The following is a 17,733-nucleotide window of genomic DNA, read 5'->3' as shown; positions in this document are numbered from 1 at the left end:
CAACTGCCACAACCAGTTTCCACTGACAGCCATAAAACAGATCTGGAAGGGCATACAAATACCCAGTATATTGGCATTGTTCATAGTGAAACCTATGGTGGCAGAAATGGCATCTTCTACTCAAATCCTACTATGTCAAATCAATCTACTGTCTTGAACAGATAGATGTGATAGAGGAAAGCTATTTCTAAATCCAAACTTCTCCTTTTTTAGATAACAGGAAATAAATTCTAGAAATTTTCAATTAGTATTTTCCAAATTGGATTTTTGTTTGGTTGTTGCTGTTGTCATTGTTTAGGGTAATAATGAAGCTATTATGTTAAGGTATGTTCCCTCTAAACCCACTTTGTTCAGAGTTTTGATCATGAATGGATGTTGTACTTCGTCAAACTTGTTCTGATTCTACTGAGATGACTGTATGGTTTTCATCCTTTCTCTTCTTAATGTGATATATCACATTGATTGATTTCTTAATATTGAACCATCCGTGCATCTCTGGAACAAATCTCACTTGATCGTGGTTAGTGATTTCTTTTAATGTATTGCTGGACTCAGTTTGCTAGTATTTTGTTGAAAATTTTTGCATCTATGTTCATCAACTGACCTACAGTTTTCTTTTTTTGTAAGTGTCTTTGTTTGGTTTTGATATCAAGGTAGTGTTGGCTTCATAGAATGGATTTGGAAGCTTTCCTTCTTCTACTATTTTTTGAAATAGTTTGAGAAGAATAGGTATTATTTTTTTTAATGTTTGGTAGAATTCACCTGTGAAGCCATTTGGTCCTGGACTTTTATTTGTTGGGAGTTTTTATTAGTAATTCAATTTCATTGTTAGTAATCTATCTGTTCAAATTTCTATTTCTTCCTGATTCAGTTTTGAAAGGTTGTATGTTTCTAGGAATTTATCCATTTCTTCTAGGTTGTCCAATTTTTTGGCATATAAATTTTTACAACATTGGCTTATAATCCTTTGTATTTCTGTGATGTTGGGTCATTACTCTCATTCTTCATTTTCATTTTTTTTTTAATTTGGTCCTCTCTGTTTTTGCTGATGAGCCTGGCTAAAGGTGTATCAATTTTGCTTATCTTTCCAAAGAACCAGCTCCTGGTTTTATTGAACTTCTCTATTTTTTTGTCTCTATTTCATTCATTTCTGCTCTAATCCTTATTATTTCTTTCCTTCTACTGATTTTAGGCTTCATTTGTTTTTCTTTTTCTAGTTCCTTTAGGTGTAAGATTAGGTTGTATAGTTGAGATTTTTCTTATTTCATGAGGTAGGCCTGTATTGCTATAAACTCCCCTCTTAGAACTGCTTTTGCTGCATCCCAGAGATTTTGGACCCTTGTGTTTTCATTGTCATTTGTCTCCTTGTGTTTTTTATTTCATATTTGATTTCTTGGTTGACCATTTCAATTGTATAGTAGCATGTTATTTAGCCTCTATATATTTTTGTTCTTTCCAGATTTTTTCTTGTGATTGATTTCTAGTTTCATACCACTGTGGTTGGGAAAGATGCATGATCTAATGTCAATCTTTTTTAATTTATTGAGACTTGTTTTGTGGCCCAACATGTGATCTATTCTGGAGAATGTTCCACATGCACTTGAAAAGAATATGCATTCTGCTGCTAAGAATTTAACAAAACAAAACAGATGAATGTAGGGGAAAGAAGAAAAAAAAACAGAGAGGGAGGCAAACTATAAGAGACTCTTAACTATAGAGAACAAACTGAGGGTTGCTAAAGGGGAGGTAGGCAAGGGATGGGCTAAATGGTTGATGGGCATTAAGGAGGGAACTTGCTATAATGAGCACTGGATGTTCTACATAAGTGATGAATCACTAAATAACACTCCTGAAACCAATATCACACTATATGTTAACTAAAATTTAAATAAAAACTTGAAATTAAAAAAACACTTGCAGAAACTGATAAAAATAAAGTGTATCTATTAATAATACCCTGTGACAACAGATGTAGATTAGGACTGCCTGGAATAAATGAGGATGCAGAGTGACCGATAATGTAGAAGAGGACAGGAAGATATTCTATCTAACAAAGAAGTATGAAAGGCTCTATGCCTGAGAGGGAGAAGAAGTAAGAATTCATATAGGAGTGATCCATTTCACCTCTCAAGCTAAAAATCCAAGTGTGGCTAGTTGGAAACAAAAGACACCAGAAACCCAGATAATTCAAAGATACTCCAAGTATAGACTAAACTTGCTCCTAGCTTCTTAGGGAATAATCTAGGAAAATCGACAGTCCCTTAAAAAGACCTTAATATTTTGCACTGTGCTAGAAAAACATAATATCCTTCAGGTGGTGTCTGGACACTGATTGAAGACAATATGTCTGTGTAGATAGACCTTAAGTGGTTTCCAAATTGCCCACAGCTTGAATTAGCAGTATAGGAAAATCAGAAGTCTTGACTTTTCTCAGTGAAATACATGAAAACCTTACCAATTGAAGCACTTAACCAGAAAAAAAAGATGAATTAGGATGATGAGGCTACAGATGTTAAGGATCTCACAGATGCTGTGACAGAAGCCATGGATTTAGCAAGGTATATTAGGTGCACACTCAAAAGAACCACCTAGAACCATGCACCTCAACACCAGGAATATGACCAAATAGTCACACTGCACTAGCAAGTGAAGGCCAAGCAGAATATATAAGGATATATAGGCCATATGGATATTTAAGTGCCCCTTGTTGTAGGAACCCTCTGGGAAAGAATGAGAAGATGTGATTCAAAGACAGAAAATTAACACTTGAAAATAACACTATTGAGTTTTAGCTCAATAGTTAATATAGCATTGAGATACGAAGGGTTAAACTCAAAGAAACTATTTTAACCCAGGAAGATCTAGATAGTCTTTAATAGCAGGTTCTTTTTTCTTTGTCTTCAGCAGAAGTAGGGGTTCAAGGTAAAATAATTTGCAGGTAATACAATTCTTTGCTAATATGAACAACAGTGTGTAAAATTCAACCCTGCCTCATACAGACAGTGATTTAATTTTATAAACAAGTTTCCACTTCAGATACATATCAAACATAAGGCCAGTAATTTGATCTCTGTTTAATAACAGAGATATTAAAGAAAATCTTTAATAAGATTTTTAAGAAATCTTGTAAGAAAACAGATGTATAAGTAAAATGACCTGAATACTCATATGGCTACTGTGCAGCACAGCTGGGACTCATACGTACACTCCCAATCTTTAGTTCTTCTAACTAAAACAGTAAAAAACGATCTAAAACCCAGAGTATATATGACCTAAATATGTTCCCAAAATGGCTTTTGATCTAACCTCAGAAATTCAACTTAAATTAAAGATAGGGGAATTGAGAAGTTCTTTATATATCTTGGATATCAGCCCTTTGTCTGTAGTGTCATTTGCAAATATCTTCTCCCATTCTGTGGGTTGCCTCTTTGTTTTGTTGACTGTTTCCTTTGCTGTGCAGAAGCTTTTTATCTTGATGAAGTCCCAAAAGTTCATTTTCCCTTTTGTTTCACTTGCCTTTGGAGATGTATCTTGAAAGAAGTTGCTGTGGGCAATGTCAAAGAGGTTACTGCCTATGTTCTCCTCTAGGATTTTGATGACTCCTGCTCACATTGAGCTCTATCATCCATTTTGAGTTTATCTTTGTGTATGGTGTTAGAGAATGGTCGAGTTTCATTCTTCTGTATATAGCTGTCCAATTTTCCCAGCACCATTTATTGAAGACACTGTCTTTTTCCATTGTATATTTTTTCCTGCTTTGTCAAAGACTATTTGACCACAGAGTTGAGGGTCCATATCTGGATTCTCTATTCTGTTCCATTGGTCTATATGTCTGTTTTTGTGCCAGTACCATGCTCTCTTGGTGATCACAGCTTTGTAATATAGCTTGAAATCAGGCAACATGATGCCCCCAGCTTTGTTTTTCTATTTCAACATTTCCTTGGCGATTCGGGGTCTTTTCTGATTCCATACAAATTTTAGGATTATTGTTCTGGCACTTTAAAAAATGTCATTGGAATTTTGATTAGGATTGCGTTGAAGGTATAGATTGCTCTGGGCAGCATAGACATTTTAACAATGTTTATTCTTCCGATCCATGAGCATGGAATATTTTTCCATCTTTTTGTGTCTTCTTCAATTTCTTTCATGAGTGATCTGTAGTTCCTAGATATATAAAGAACTTCTAAAACTCAACACCCAAAAATCAAATAAGTCAAAAAATGGGCAGAAGACATGAACAGACACTTCTCAAAAGAAGACATACAAATGGCTAACAGACACATGAAAAAATATTCATCATCATTAGCCATCAGGGAAATCCAAATCAAAACCACATTGAGATGCAACCTTACACCAGTTAGAATGGCAAAAATTAACAAGGCAAGAAACAACGAATGTTGGAGAGGTTGTGGAGAAAGGGGAACCCTCTTACACTGTTGGTGGGAATGCAAGTTGGTACAGCCACTTTGGAAAACAGTGTGGAGGTGCCTCAAAAAATTAAAAATAGAGGCACCCTATGACCCAGCAATTGCACTCCTGGGTATTTACCCCAAAGACACAGATGTAGTGAAAAGAAGGGCCATATGCACCCCAATGTTCATAGCAGCAATGTCCACAATAGCCAAACTCTGGAAAGAGCTGAGATACCCTTCAACAGATGAATGGATAAAGAAGATGTGGTCCATATTACAATGGAATACTACTCAGCCATCAGAAAGGATGAATACCCAACTTTTACATCAACATGGATGGGACTGGAGGAGATTATGCTAAGTGAAATAAGTCAAGCAGAGAAAGTCAATTATCATATGGTTTCACTTATTTGTGGAACATAAGAAATGCATGGAGGACATTAGGAGGAGGAAGGGAAAAATGAAGGGGGGTGGAATCGGAGCAGGAGATGAACCATGAGAGACTATGGACTCTGAGAAACAAACTGAGGGTTTTAGAGGGGAGGAGGGTGGGGGGATGGGTTAACCCAGTGATGGGTATTAATGAGGGCACGTATTGCATGGAGCACTGGGTGTTATATGAAAAAAATGAATCATGGAACCCTATATCAAAAACTAATGATGTACTGAATGGTGACTAACATAACATAATTAAATTAAATTAAATTTTTTAAAAAGATAGGGAATTGATGGCCTTTTCCGGAAGATAACTTAGCCCTAATTACACATAAGATAAGTGTAGGACAGGTTGCAGATATAGAACTCAACAATTGAGAGAGGAGTATAAGCCCTAGCCAGCATGGATTCCTGGAAGACTCTAGTATCCTTGAACAGTGAAACTTAGTCTGAGTGGTCTGTCAGAGGTGTCAAAGTATACGTGATCTTTTGGGAATATATGGTCATATCACAGATGGATTCCTCCCTGGAGAAGGATAATAGTGAGATGAGCATGAGACCAGGGAATAAAGAGAGTAAGTAAGTAAGCAAAAGTCTAAGTACGGCCTGTGGCAGGATAAGAAGTAGAAGCAAACTAAATATAGCTTGAAGTACTCCAAGAGTTGTGCCTTTTGTTGGGATGCTAGGGAGAGGGGTTAGATGAAAAGGAGCAAGGAGATGAAATTCTGAAGGTTTGACATATAATGCCATAAAAATGTAAATTATTATTAAACTCATTTTATGCAGTATTACCAATAATACAATTCAGACATTCAAGAATACAAAATTAAAATTCAAACACAAAGAAGCATGGAGACACAAGTAACGTTTTGCATTTAAGAAGCTAAGAATTACACTCAAAAACAGACAAAATACAACTTGATTAAAGCATGTCTTAACAATAAAATTATTCAAGGAAGAATATAACCATCATGCAAGCTATTGTAGTTTCTGAAAGTTTGGCCAAAAATGAAAATCTATAGAAAACAATAAAAGAATGTTAAGCATAGTTGCACTTTTATATTTTCCAATAAACTTACATATTTTTTAAGTGGTCCATCCATAAACATTTTGTTTTACCTTTCTTGAATTCTATACCAGAAGTTCCTATGCCTATGCAAAAACCCCCAGGAAGAATGGAAAAGGGTGTTAACAGTAGAATGAATGAAATTAAATCCAAAAGTAGGGGTGTCAAATATTCATTTGGAGGTAAATTCCAGGGAGTTTTTTTTCATTACCTCATATAAGTTTCACAACAATATTAAAAAAAGTCAGGTCACTGTGGCTATACTTTATATATGAGAAATCTGAGTTCAAAGTGTTTAAGGTCCATGTTTATAGGTGTCAAAGTTAGCATTTAAACCCAAGTTTGGGGACACCTGGGTGGCTCAGCCGGTTAAGCATCTGCCTTCGGATCAGGTCAGACTCCAGGGTTCTGGGATCGAGTCGGCATCGGGCTCCCTGCTCAGCAGGGAGCCTGCTTCTCCCTCTGCCTGCTGCTCCCCCTGCTTGTGCTCTCTCTCTCTCTCTGACAAGTAAATAAATAAAATCTTTAAAAATAAATAAATAAACCCACGTTTGACTACAATGGCTGAGTTTTTTCCTCTAACTATACTTTATATCTCCTATAAATTTATGTTTTAATTAAATGTTTAGCTTAATAATAATCTTTATAGGTTGAAAATGAACAAAATAATTTTTATGAATATTTCCAAATGAATCTCTTTTACAACATAATTGTCGAAAACCTTTTTAAATTTATCTCAGAAATAAAACCAATATTTCTACTTATATTATTAAAAAATAAATTGTTAAAAAAAATAAATAAATAAATAAATAAATAAATAAATAAATGGTTAAAAATCATTTTGAGGTGGCTTTGATGGCCTCTTTACCTGCCCAACTGCTCTATCTCTTTCCAGAGAGGTCAGCATTTTCTGCTTCAGTAAAGCCTGGTGCTTCTCATGTAACACCCTGATTGTCGGTTCATACGATGCATAATGTAACTTTAACCTATGAAAAATAAAGGGCATCTTAAAGGGTAATTGAGTTAAATCAGTGATTTCCATCTAACATCTAAACCTTTTTCTTCCTCTCATTTTTTGCAGTCAAATAAAAAATGAATAACCATATAAAGGTTAACATAACAAGCCAAGAATTGCCAGAAATATTACTTGGTATGTTACTTCTCTAAACATGGTAGGAACGAGGAAGTCAGATTTCTTTTGAGTTAACTAGTTTTCTATTTCCTACCAACAGTTTTGCTATATTCAAGCATGTACTCAGAAGATTGCTATTCACTGAGAGAAAAACTTGCAGTTTCTTTAATCAATTGAGAAACAATTGTCAAAAAGACAAGGACTGCAAACAATGGAAGATTAAACATCAAAATAAACTAAAGGATGGTCTTGAAAACAAGTCTAATTAACTTATATTAGGAAAATTAAGTATAAAAATATTTCATTATCTCATAAGAGGAATAATTCAACTGAACATATGATGTAAGCACCTTTAAGATACTGTTTTATTTGAAAATGCCCTCAAAATTCCTTTTTTTACCTTTTTTACTTAAGTGTAGTTTACCTGTTGTAAAATATACAGAGTTTAAATGTTACAGTTTAGTTTTAAGAAATATGCATGCCCAGGTAGTCCACATTGTTATCAAAATATAGAGCATTTCTAATGCCTCAGGAGATTCTAGAACTTCATATATTTGGAATCATAGAATATGTTCTCTTATGTAACTAACAACCAACATCACAGGAATACAAACAATTATAAGAGATTATGAAAAAGTATATGCCAACAAATTGGATAACCTGGAAGAAACAGATAAATTCCTAAAAACATATAAACTATGAAAACTGAATCATGAACAAATAGAAAAAAAAATTTTTTTTAAAGATTTTTATTTATTTATTTGACAGCAAGAGAGGGAACACAAGCAGGGGGAGTGGGAGAGGGAGAAGCAGGCTTCCCGCTGAGCAGGGAGCCCGATGTGGGGCTTGATCCCAGGACCCTGGGATCATCACCTGAGCTGAAGGCAGACACTTAATGACTGAGCCACCCAGGCACCCCAGAAATAGAAAATTTGAATATACTGATAACCAGCAAAGAAATTGAATCAGTAATCAAAAAACTCCCAAAAAACAAAAGCCCAGGACCAGATGGCTTCATAGGCGAATTCTACCAAACATTTAAAGAAAAGTTAATACCTATTCTTCTCAAACTATTACAAAAATAAAAAAGGAAGGAAAACTTCCAAATTCATTCCATGAGGCCAGAAGCTGACTTCTTTCACTCAGCATAATTTTAGATTCTTCTAGGCTGCTGTGCGTACCAGTAATTCATTTCTTTTTGTTGTGAGTTGTATTCCTTTGTATGTATATTCTACCATGTGTTTATTCAATATTCTGCTGATGAAGAACTGATTTTAGCTTGAGGCCATTATGAATTAAGGTTGCTATGAACATTCTTACACGAAGTCATATAAGATATTTTTTGGTTCTCTTTCTCTTAGAAAAAATACCTAGGAGTTGAATTGCTGGGTTTTAACTTCTACTTCCAACAGCAATATATGACAGCCTTGGTTACTCTACCTCTCTGACCAACATTTGGTGATTAGTCTATGTAGTCTTTTCAATTTTATTATCAACTTTATCAGTTTTATTATATTTTCAAACAACCAACATGATTTTGTTTATTTTTATGTATTTGTTTATTTTTGTTTATCCCTTTACTAGTTTATTGGTTTCTGATCTTTTTATTATTTCATTTCTTTTTCTTTCTCTGCATTTTTTTTTTAGCATCTAAGGTACAAGATTAGATTATTAGTATAAAATTTTCTTCTCTAAGCATTTAAAACTATCAATTTAAAAAAATAAAAAAAATAAAACTATCAGTTTTACCTTAACCACTGCTTTAGCTGCATCCCACTCTTTTTAATATGCTTCATCTTCAGCCATTCAGATCGAAATACTTTCTCACTTCCTTCTCTGACTCATGGACTATTTAGAACGATGTTACCTAATTTCCAAATATTTGGGTATTTTCCAGAGAGCTTTTTGTCATTGACTTAATTTAATTTGGTTGTGGTCAGAAAACATATTTTGTATGACATCAATTCTCTGAATGGGTGAACATATGATCTATTCTGTGCACATGAAAAGTCCAAAGTAGAATTCAAGAAATGTCAATTACACTCAATTAATTGATGCCTTCCTTATTCTATAGACTTAAGAGACTTCTTGCCTTTTTTTCTAATAATTGCTAAAAGAGGAATGTTAAAATCTCCAATTGTAACTGTGGAAATATCTATTTTTATGTTTTATCAGATTTTGCTTCACATACTTTTGAAGCTCTTACATTAGAGTCATGCATATTATGACTTCCTGATAAATTGACTCTTTTTTATCTTATTGAAATGGCCTCTTTTTCTCTAATTCTCAGGATGACACTGAGGATGCTGTTTCTGTATCCCTTCTCCTTAGGCCCAGTGGGCATGCAGAGGTGGCTCTCCTTCCCTAGAGAGAGCTGACACTTCAGCTGTGCTGCAAACTGCAGTAGAGGTATCTTCCCCAAAAGGTAAATGCCTTCCTGAAGTTGGCCCTACTTCCTCCTCTCCTAACTGCCAAGCTAATGGTTTGGTAAGGGAGAAAGGAGACTATATACATCCAAACTGCTGTAAGAATTAATCATATATTAACAGGAACCAAAAAAGCACCCCAGAGACTGGATTTTGAGATGCTAAAAGGGCTATAACCTAAGACTGGATAAACAATAATTTGCTTAAGACACTGGATTTTCCAAGTACTGAAACAAGTACTCCAGTGGATGTAACAAAGTCACTGCTGAGGTGACTCTCAGAAACCTGGAAAAAGTGATAGCTAACACTCAGAAAAGTGAAAAAGCCTTGAGCTGCCCTAGTGACAAAGAGTAGAAAAGGAACTCCATAACACCACAGCAATTATACACTGTGATGACAGTCCCCGTTCTTCCACAAAATTACCTATAGCTATTTACATGTGTGACGATGTACTGGGAAAGGATATTTTAAGAAGTTATTATTAATAGCCACAAACCCAGAGTGACATCACAGCCCCTATGTTAGAAAGGGGATTTACAGAGGCCAGAGAATAAGTAGCATAATGGCTAAGGTCTGGCTCAAAGTGGGCTTATTTGGTCCATGTACCCACCCAATGAACACTCCCAGATTCCTTGAATAAATAATTTTAACTGATATATGAAGCAGCTGGAGTAAGCTATCAAAGTTGAGAAAGTCACTCCAGTATCTTCTTCTGACATAGGATAGACTACTTGAAATTGCCTCACAGGCACAATTCTGTTTATTTTTTTAGTCTTTTTTTCTCTGAAGCTCTGTTAAGTCTTTTCAGCTTCCTTTCTTAGTGAATTTTTTGCTGCAAATATGTTTTCCATTTTGAGAACTTCCATGTGGTTCTTTGTTTATAGTTCCCATTTCACTTCTGCTATTTCCCAACTGTCCACTCACTATATTCATTATTTTCTTTAAAATTCTAAACATTTCATAAGAGCTGTTTTAAAGTCTCCATCTACTAATTCTGTTATTTCTGTCATTTCTGGGTCTGTTTCTATTTTTTCCTGGATATGTATGGGACACATTTTCCTGCTTCTATATATGTTATATATTTTATCATATGTTGGACATATATTTATCTGAACTTTGTTCTCTTCCTTTAAAGAGTTTTGTTCTGGCAGACAGTTAATTTACTGATGGGAAATTTGAGCTTTTCAAAGCTTACTTTTAATCTTTTATTAAGGCAAGTTTAAAGTAGTTCCTTCTCTAGGGCTAGAATAGCTCTGCTCCTATGAGATGGTTTATCAAGGGTCTTTTTTTAAAGATTTTATTTATTTATTTGAGAGAGAGAGTGAGAGAGAGAGCATGAACGGGGTGGGACAGAGAGAGAAGCAGACTCCCCACTGAGCAGGGAGCCTGACGTGAGAGGCTGGATCCCGGGACTCTGGAATCATGACCTGAGCTGAAGGCAGACCCTTAACAGACTGAGCCACCCAGGCTTATCAAGGGTCTTAACTGAATGCTCAGAGTTTTAGTCAGGTTCCTCCACTGTAGCTGGTCAGAATTCCTACATCTGCAAACTCTGGAATCTCCATTTAACTCATAGTTTCCCAGCAGCTGTTCTTTGTAGGCATCATTCTCTCACTATTCCAAAACTTAGTCTTTGGTCAAAGATTAAAGGGAACTACTACAAATATTTCTTAAATTTCTTTCATGCACCTCCCACCTTTTGTGTATCCAATCCTGCAAATTCCAGCTCCCTCGGCAGCCCTGCCTCATCAGTTAATCAAGATTACTGTGTTCTGACTGTGTTCTACTTTGCCACACTATTGTCAGAATAAGTACTTCTGGACCAAAATCTGAGGTGATCATGCCGCTCGCTTTGAATGGTTCCCTTCTCTAGGCATCACAGTCCTACTCTGCCAATTTTCCAACATCTAAAAAAAAACAGCTGCCAAAAATTTTATTCAGTTTTGTAGTTCATTACAGTTGAAGAGCTCATCTATTGCCAGTTGGAAAGCTAGTTCTATACCAGTTACTCTGAAATGGATGCAAGCAGAAGAGCCCCAAAATAATTTTAAATGTTTTTCTATTAAAAAAATAAGAGAGCACGTGGGTGGTTCAGTCTGACTTCCACTCAGATCATGATCTTGGCATCCTGGGATGGAGCTCCATGTCAGGCTCTATGCTGAGCAGGGAGTCTGCTTGTCCTTTTCCTTCCCCCACCCCCACTTGTGTGCTCTCTCTCAAATAAATAAATAAAATCTTTAAAAAAATAAAAGGAGTCCTTGTTTTGCATAATATTTTCATGAAAGTATTTATAAGTCATTGATTTGTAAGTCATATTTATCTTAACATAATGTATTATTATACCTCATTGTTGAAAGCAATAAAACCTAAGCACTAAAGTTAAGTTACATATACATTTAATATATATATATATAGTATGTATTAAAATTCAACCATATTCAGCAAAGCATGAGAGAGTAATAAAATAAAAATGTAAGTAGTATGTACAGTTCTATCCCCCATTCCACTTAATGTGCTATATATACACTTTGCTGTATACTACACACTTCCATGAATATTATATATTTATAAACACATATTCAGCTACAGAGTTATATACACAAAACAGTGTGTGCTGTAATTTGTAGACAAATGCAAGGATTGTTATTATTGATGGAACAATTTTTCTTGTATTACTAACTTTAGCATCTAACTCATTCATGGGATATGAGTTGATAATCCTTTATCCCAAGAATTAGCATCATGTAGAATACCCCTAGAATATAACAAGGAAACAACATTCAAAAAACCCTTCTGTTGGCTAGGATGCAGAGAAACATGAATCCTCTTACACTGTTGGTCGGAATGCAAACTGGTGCAGCCACTCTGGAAAACAATATGGAGGTTCCTCAAAAAGTTAAAGATAGAACTACCCTATGACCTAGCAATTACACTACTAGTATTTACCTAAAGGATACAAAAATACTGATTCTAAGGGGCACATGCACCCTGATGTTTATAGCAGCACTATCAACAATAGCCAAATTATGGAAAGAGCCCAAATGACCATTGACTAATGAATGGATAAAGAAGATGTGTATACACACACACATAGGAATATTACTCACCCATCAAAAAGAATGAAATCTTGCCATTTGCAACAACATGGATGGAGCTGGAGTGTATTATGCTAAGCAAAATAAGTCAGAGAAGGACAAATGCCATAGGAGTTCGCTCATATGTGGAATTTAAGAAACAAAACAGATGAACATAGGGGAAGGGAAAAAAAAAAAAGAGAGAGATGGAGGCAAACCATAAGAGACTCTTACCTATAGAGAACAAACTGACATTTGCTGGAGGGGAGGTGGGAGGAGGTTGGGCTAAATGGATGATGGGTATTAAGGAAGGTACTTGTGATGAGCGCTGGGTGTTGTATGTAAGTGATGAATCACTAAATTCTACTCCTGAAACCAATATTACACTATATGTTAACTAACTAGAATTTAAATAAAAACTTGAAATAAACAAAAACCTTCTGTTTAGTCAGTCTGAAAGAGTGTGTCTGTTTTGTTAAGTTCCATAGGTAGCTCATAATTCATCTGCTTATAAGTTCTAACTTTTGATATTGATAATTCTGAAAATAAGTAAATTCATAAGAAACTCATGTTAAATGAGAACTCCTATAAAGCTGATAGGTAAAATCAACTAATTATCTACTTAGTTAAACAATTTACAGAAAAAAATTAAGACTGACGTTTTGTGATTTACAGTGAAAGGAATATAGATATATAACTGAAATATTTGGGTAAAATATTAACATAGAGAACTTAGACTCTAATTTAGCCTGGCATGGAAAACATTCTTCCTTACAGTTGATTTATTATGCAATAGTACAACAATCAGACAAGGTGGTCACTGGTGATTAACTTCATCTCTAGTTTTTTTGTGACTCTGAGGATATCACTGAAATTTTGTCTTAGGTCCTTAGAAAACACACACTAGTGATTCATCCCAATGGTTAAATGGAGACATTATTCTTAATGATTAAATGTGGAAATAAAGGCTAACTGAATACACAAATATTAATTATATTACAGTGTAATGTGGATTTCTTCATCAGGGCCCCTGAAGATTACAAAAAGTATAATCTGAAAATGCTGAATTTTTATATGAGATGAATTACAATAGTATTCTCTTTAAACATACTAGGAAATTTAACAAGTATGATATATTTTTAAACATGGGCTAGAGACTCAAGAAAAAAACAATTTAAAAAACTCAAACAATTTACCAAAGAGTAGAATATCCAAGCAGCAACAGTGAACAATCATATTTCAGCTGCCACAACTAGATACAAAGGTGCTCTTAAACTGTTATGTACCCAAGTAACTGAAGTACTGAAACCTGTTTGAATTAGCACAGATAGTGGGAATAGAGTCAAACCTGTGAAAGAATGAGCTGTGATTCAAACTCACTTATTGTATGTGTGTGTGCATACACATACAAACTATTAAAATACCTTTGGGCTTTTCCTCTGGATAAACGGGCTCACCCTAATGAAGGCACAACAATTATTTATCTTTGGACAAGAAAAAGCTTAGCTACCTTTAAAGGACTTCTACATGACCAATAGGAACCACAGGCTCCTATATTGTCCTGAGTGTAGAATAATTCCCAAACTTAAAGAATGTACTTTTAAAACAAAATACAATATACAGTTCTGAAAAGACCTGTATAAAAATGCAAAAGGGAAATGTAGATAAAGTAGTATATATTCAACATATACTTTCAATGTTATGATATATGCAAAAAAAATACCATTTATTATGTTCCATGTACAGTATCAAGTATTTATACATATTAATCCAAAATATATTATCAACATTGTTAAGGGTAAGAGACAAAACACAATGGACATCTAAAGGTAAGTGGTGAAGCCAGGCTTCCAATGTTTACTTGACACCAAAATCCAAGCTCCTTCCATTATACTGTTCTACTTCTCAGTTACTGTTTAAGTTAAAAAGGGAACAAATCATTTTGAACACTTTTTCTGAATTTCTCCAGACTAAGACCAATTTTATGAACCAAAAAATTCAAACCAGAATATTAGACCAAAAGAGTTGGTTAAAGTCAAAGAACAAACATTCTCAAGGCCCTTTTTTTAAGTTAATGCAATCTTCCTCTTAAAATGGTGCTTTATTCCTACAGACGCTTAAGAAAAGTAAGGAAAACTCTAGTTTCTACAATTTATTAAGTTTAAGTACATTGATTCTGAAGCTTCATGAGACAGCCTATGATTTAGAAATCACAATAGCCACAATAACCATAACCACCTACAAAAAACAGAAACTGTCATTACCATCCCTAAACTGTGTTGTCCCATACAGTAGCTATAGCTAAATGTGGCTATTTAAATTTAAACTTAATTAAAATTAAATAAAATTAGAAATGGGGCGCCTGGGTGGCACAGTCGGTTAAGTGTTTGCCTTCTGCTCAGGTCATGATCCCAGGGTCTTGGGATCGAGCCCCATGTTGGGCTCTCTGCTCAGCAGGGAGCCTGCTTCTCCCTCTCCCTCTGCCTGCCATTCCTCCTACTTGTGCTCTCTCTCTTTTCCTGTCAAATAAATAAAATTTTAAATAAATAAATAAACAAACAAAATTAGAAGTCGAATCCCTTAGTTGTGCTAGTCACATGGCCAGTCCTTAACAGCACATGTGACTTAGTAGCTATTGTATTAGACAGTACACATACAGAATATTTATAACATCACAGCAAGTTCTATTGGATAGCACTGCCCTAGAGCAAATAAAGGAAAATTTTCATTAAGGATTATAAATTATTTTCTTGTTTTTTGTTTTATTTTGGGGGGGGAGTTTCTTTCTTTAATTTGGAAGTAGGAGAGGAAGGGAGGAGGGAAAATAAAACTGAATATTTTTAAAATAATTTCTAAAAACCTTTGCATAAATTTAAGGTCATTCAGCATATGCCCCCCCCCAACCTTACCCTTGTCAAGCAGCTTTTGCACTTTATTCTCTATGCATACAATACGGTGAATATGCCATATTCCTTCATGATTTGGTGTCTTTGCACAGTATGTAATGTCTGTACAGAGCACCCTGCTCCCTCTCCCTCTGTTAACTTATACTTCAGAATTCCTAGAGATAGGTCCCTGAACCCTCTCATACCCCAGTCTAAAGGTTAGAGTGACCACCCTTGGTTGGCATAGCATCATGCAGAATATTTCAGTTTAACTCCTCCCCTATCACACATCCTAGTAGTCCCTGGGAACCTTGACAGCAAGGGCCTAAACTTACTTATCTTTGTATTTCAAACACATAGCATAGTATAAAGACTCAGTAAATGTTGAATTATTATTTTACCTCAAACCTTATGCCATAGCCAAGTTACTTAATATTAATTAAATAACCCTTTAATAAATATGTCAACAAATATTAGCAACTTACCCTTTGAGGTCATTAATTAATTTGTTTTTTTCCTGGACTATTCGTTTATGGTGCATTCGGTGAAAATCACGTTCTTTTTGCGTTTTCAGCAGATCTTCCCTAGCTTTGCTGAAAATAATAATTTAAAAAATCACTGCTAATTCCAAAAAAGCATTTGACAAAGTACAACATCCATTCATGATAAAAAACCTTAACAAAGTAGGTTTAAAGGGAACATACCTCAACATAATAAAGGTCATATATGAAAAATCCGCATCTAATATCAACCAAATTGGGGAAAAACTGAGAGCTTTTCTATACGGTCAGGAACAAGACAAGGGTGTCCACTCTCACCACTTTTATTCAACATAGTATTGGAAGTCCTGGCCTCAGCAATCAGAAAACAAAAAGAAGTAAAATGCATCTAAATTGGCAGCAAAGAAGTCAAACTTTCACTATTTGCAGATGACATGATATTCTAGATAAAAAACCCCAAAGACTTCAACAAAAAACTGCTAGAACCAAAAGATGAATTCAGTAAGGTCACAGGATACAAAATCAACATACATTTCTATACACCAATAATGAAGCAGAAGAAAAAGAAATTAAGGAATCAATCTCATTTACAATTGCACTAAAACCTAAGATACCTAGGAATAAACCTAACCAAAGAGGTGAAAGATCTGTACTCTGAAAACCATGAAACACTGATGAAAGAAACTGAAGATGACACAAAGAAATGGGAAGACATTCCATGCATTCATGGATTGGAAGAACAAATATTGTTAAAATGTCTACCTAAAGCAATCTACACATCAAATGCAATCCCCATCAAAATACCAATAGCATTTGTCACAGAGCTAGAACAAACAATCCTAAAACTTATATGGAACCAAAAAAGACAACAAATAGCCAAAGCAACCTTGAAAAAGAAAAGCAAAGCTATAGGCATCACAATTCTGGACTTCTTATAATTACAAAGCTGTTGTAATCCAAACTATGGTACTAGCATGAAAATAGACACATAGATCAATGAAAGAGAGTAGAAAACTCAGAAATGAACCCATAACTATATGGTCAATTAATCTTCCACAAAGCAGGAAAGAATATTTAATGGGAAAGAGACTGTCTCTTTAACAAATGGTGTTGGGAAAAGTGGACAGCAATGTGCTAAAGAATGAAATTGGACCACTTTCTTACACCATACACAAAAATAAACTCAAAATGGATGAAAGAGTTAAATGTGAGACCTGAAACCATAAAAATCCTAGAGGAGAACACAGGCAGTAACCTCTTTGACATCAGCCATAGCAACTTTTTTCTAGATATGTCTCCTGAGGCAAGGGAAACAAAAGCAAAAATAAACTATTGGGACTTCATCAAAATAAAAAGCTTCTGCACAGCGAAGGAAACAATCAACAAAACTAAAAGGCAACCTACATACAGAATGGGAGAAGATATTTGCAAATGACATATCTGATAAATGGTTAGTATCCAAAATATATAGAGAACTTATACAACTCAACACCTAAGGAACAAATAATCCAGTTAAAATTTGGGCAGAAGACATGAATAGACATTTTTTCAAAGAAGACACACAGATGGCCAACAGACACATGAAAAGATTCTCAACATCACTGATCATCAGGGCAATGTGAATCAAAACTACAATGAGATATCACCTCACACCTGTCAGAATGGCTAAAATCAACAACATAAGAAACAACAGGTGTTGGCAAGGATATGAAGAAAGGGGAACCCTCTTGTACTGATGGTGGGAATGTAAAATGACGAAGCCACTCTGTAAAACAATATGGATGTTCCTCAAAAAGTTAAAAA

General features: G+C 34.9%; 1 protein-coding gene across 1 annotated transcript in view; it reads right to left on the bottom strand.

The window, feature by feature from the left end:
- Positions 1 to 17,733, bottom strand: part of SPAG16 (sperm associated antigen 16) — a 969,696-nt gene that overhangs the window by 916,420 nt on the left and 35,543 nt on the right. The window contains exons 6-7 of the mRNA XM_021702750.1: positions 15,916 to 16,023; positions 6,782 to 6,899 (exon numbers count right to left, since the gene is read on the bottom strand). Of these exons, the coding sequence (XP_021558425.1) occupies positions 6,782 to 6,899; positions 15,916 to 16,023 (226 nt within the window). The remainder of the gene's footprint in view (positions 1 to 6,781; positions 6,900 to 15,915; positions 16,024 to 17,733) is intronic.

The sequence above is a fragment of the Neomonachus schauinslandi genome, chromosome 3 (genome assembly GCF_002201575.2).
Source record: "Neomonachus schauinslandi chromosome 3, ASM220157v2, whole genome shotgun sequence".
NCBI classification, from domain to species: Eukaryota; Metazoa; Chordata; class Mammalia; order Carnivora; family Phocidae; genus Neomonachus; species Neomonachus schauinslandi.
This window is presented reverse-complemented; position numbering and strand designations above follow the sequence as displayed.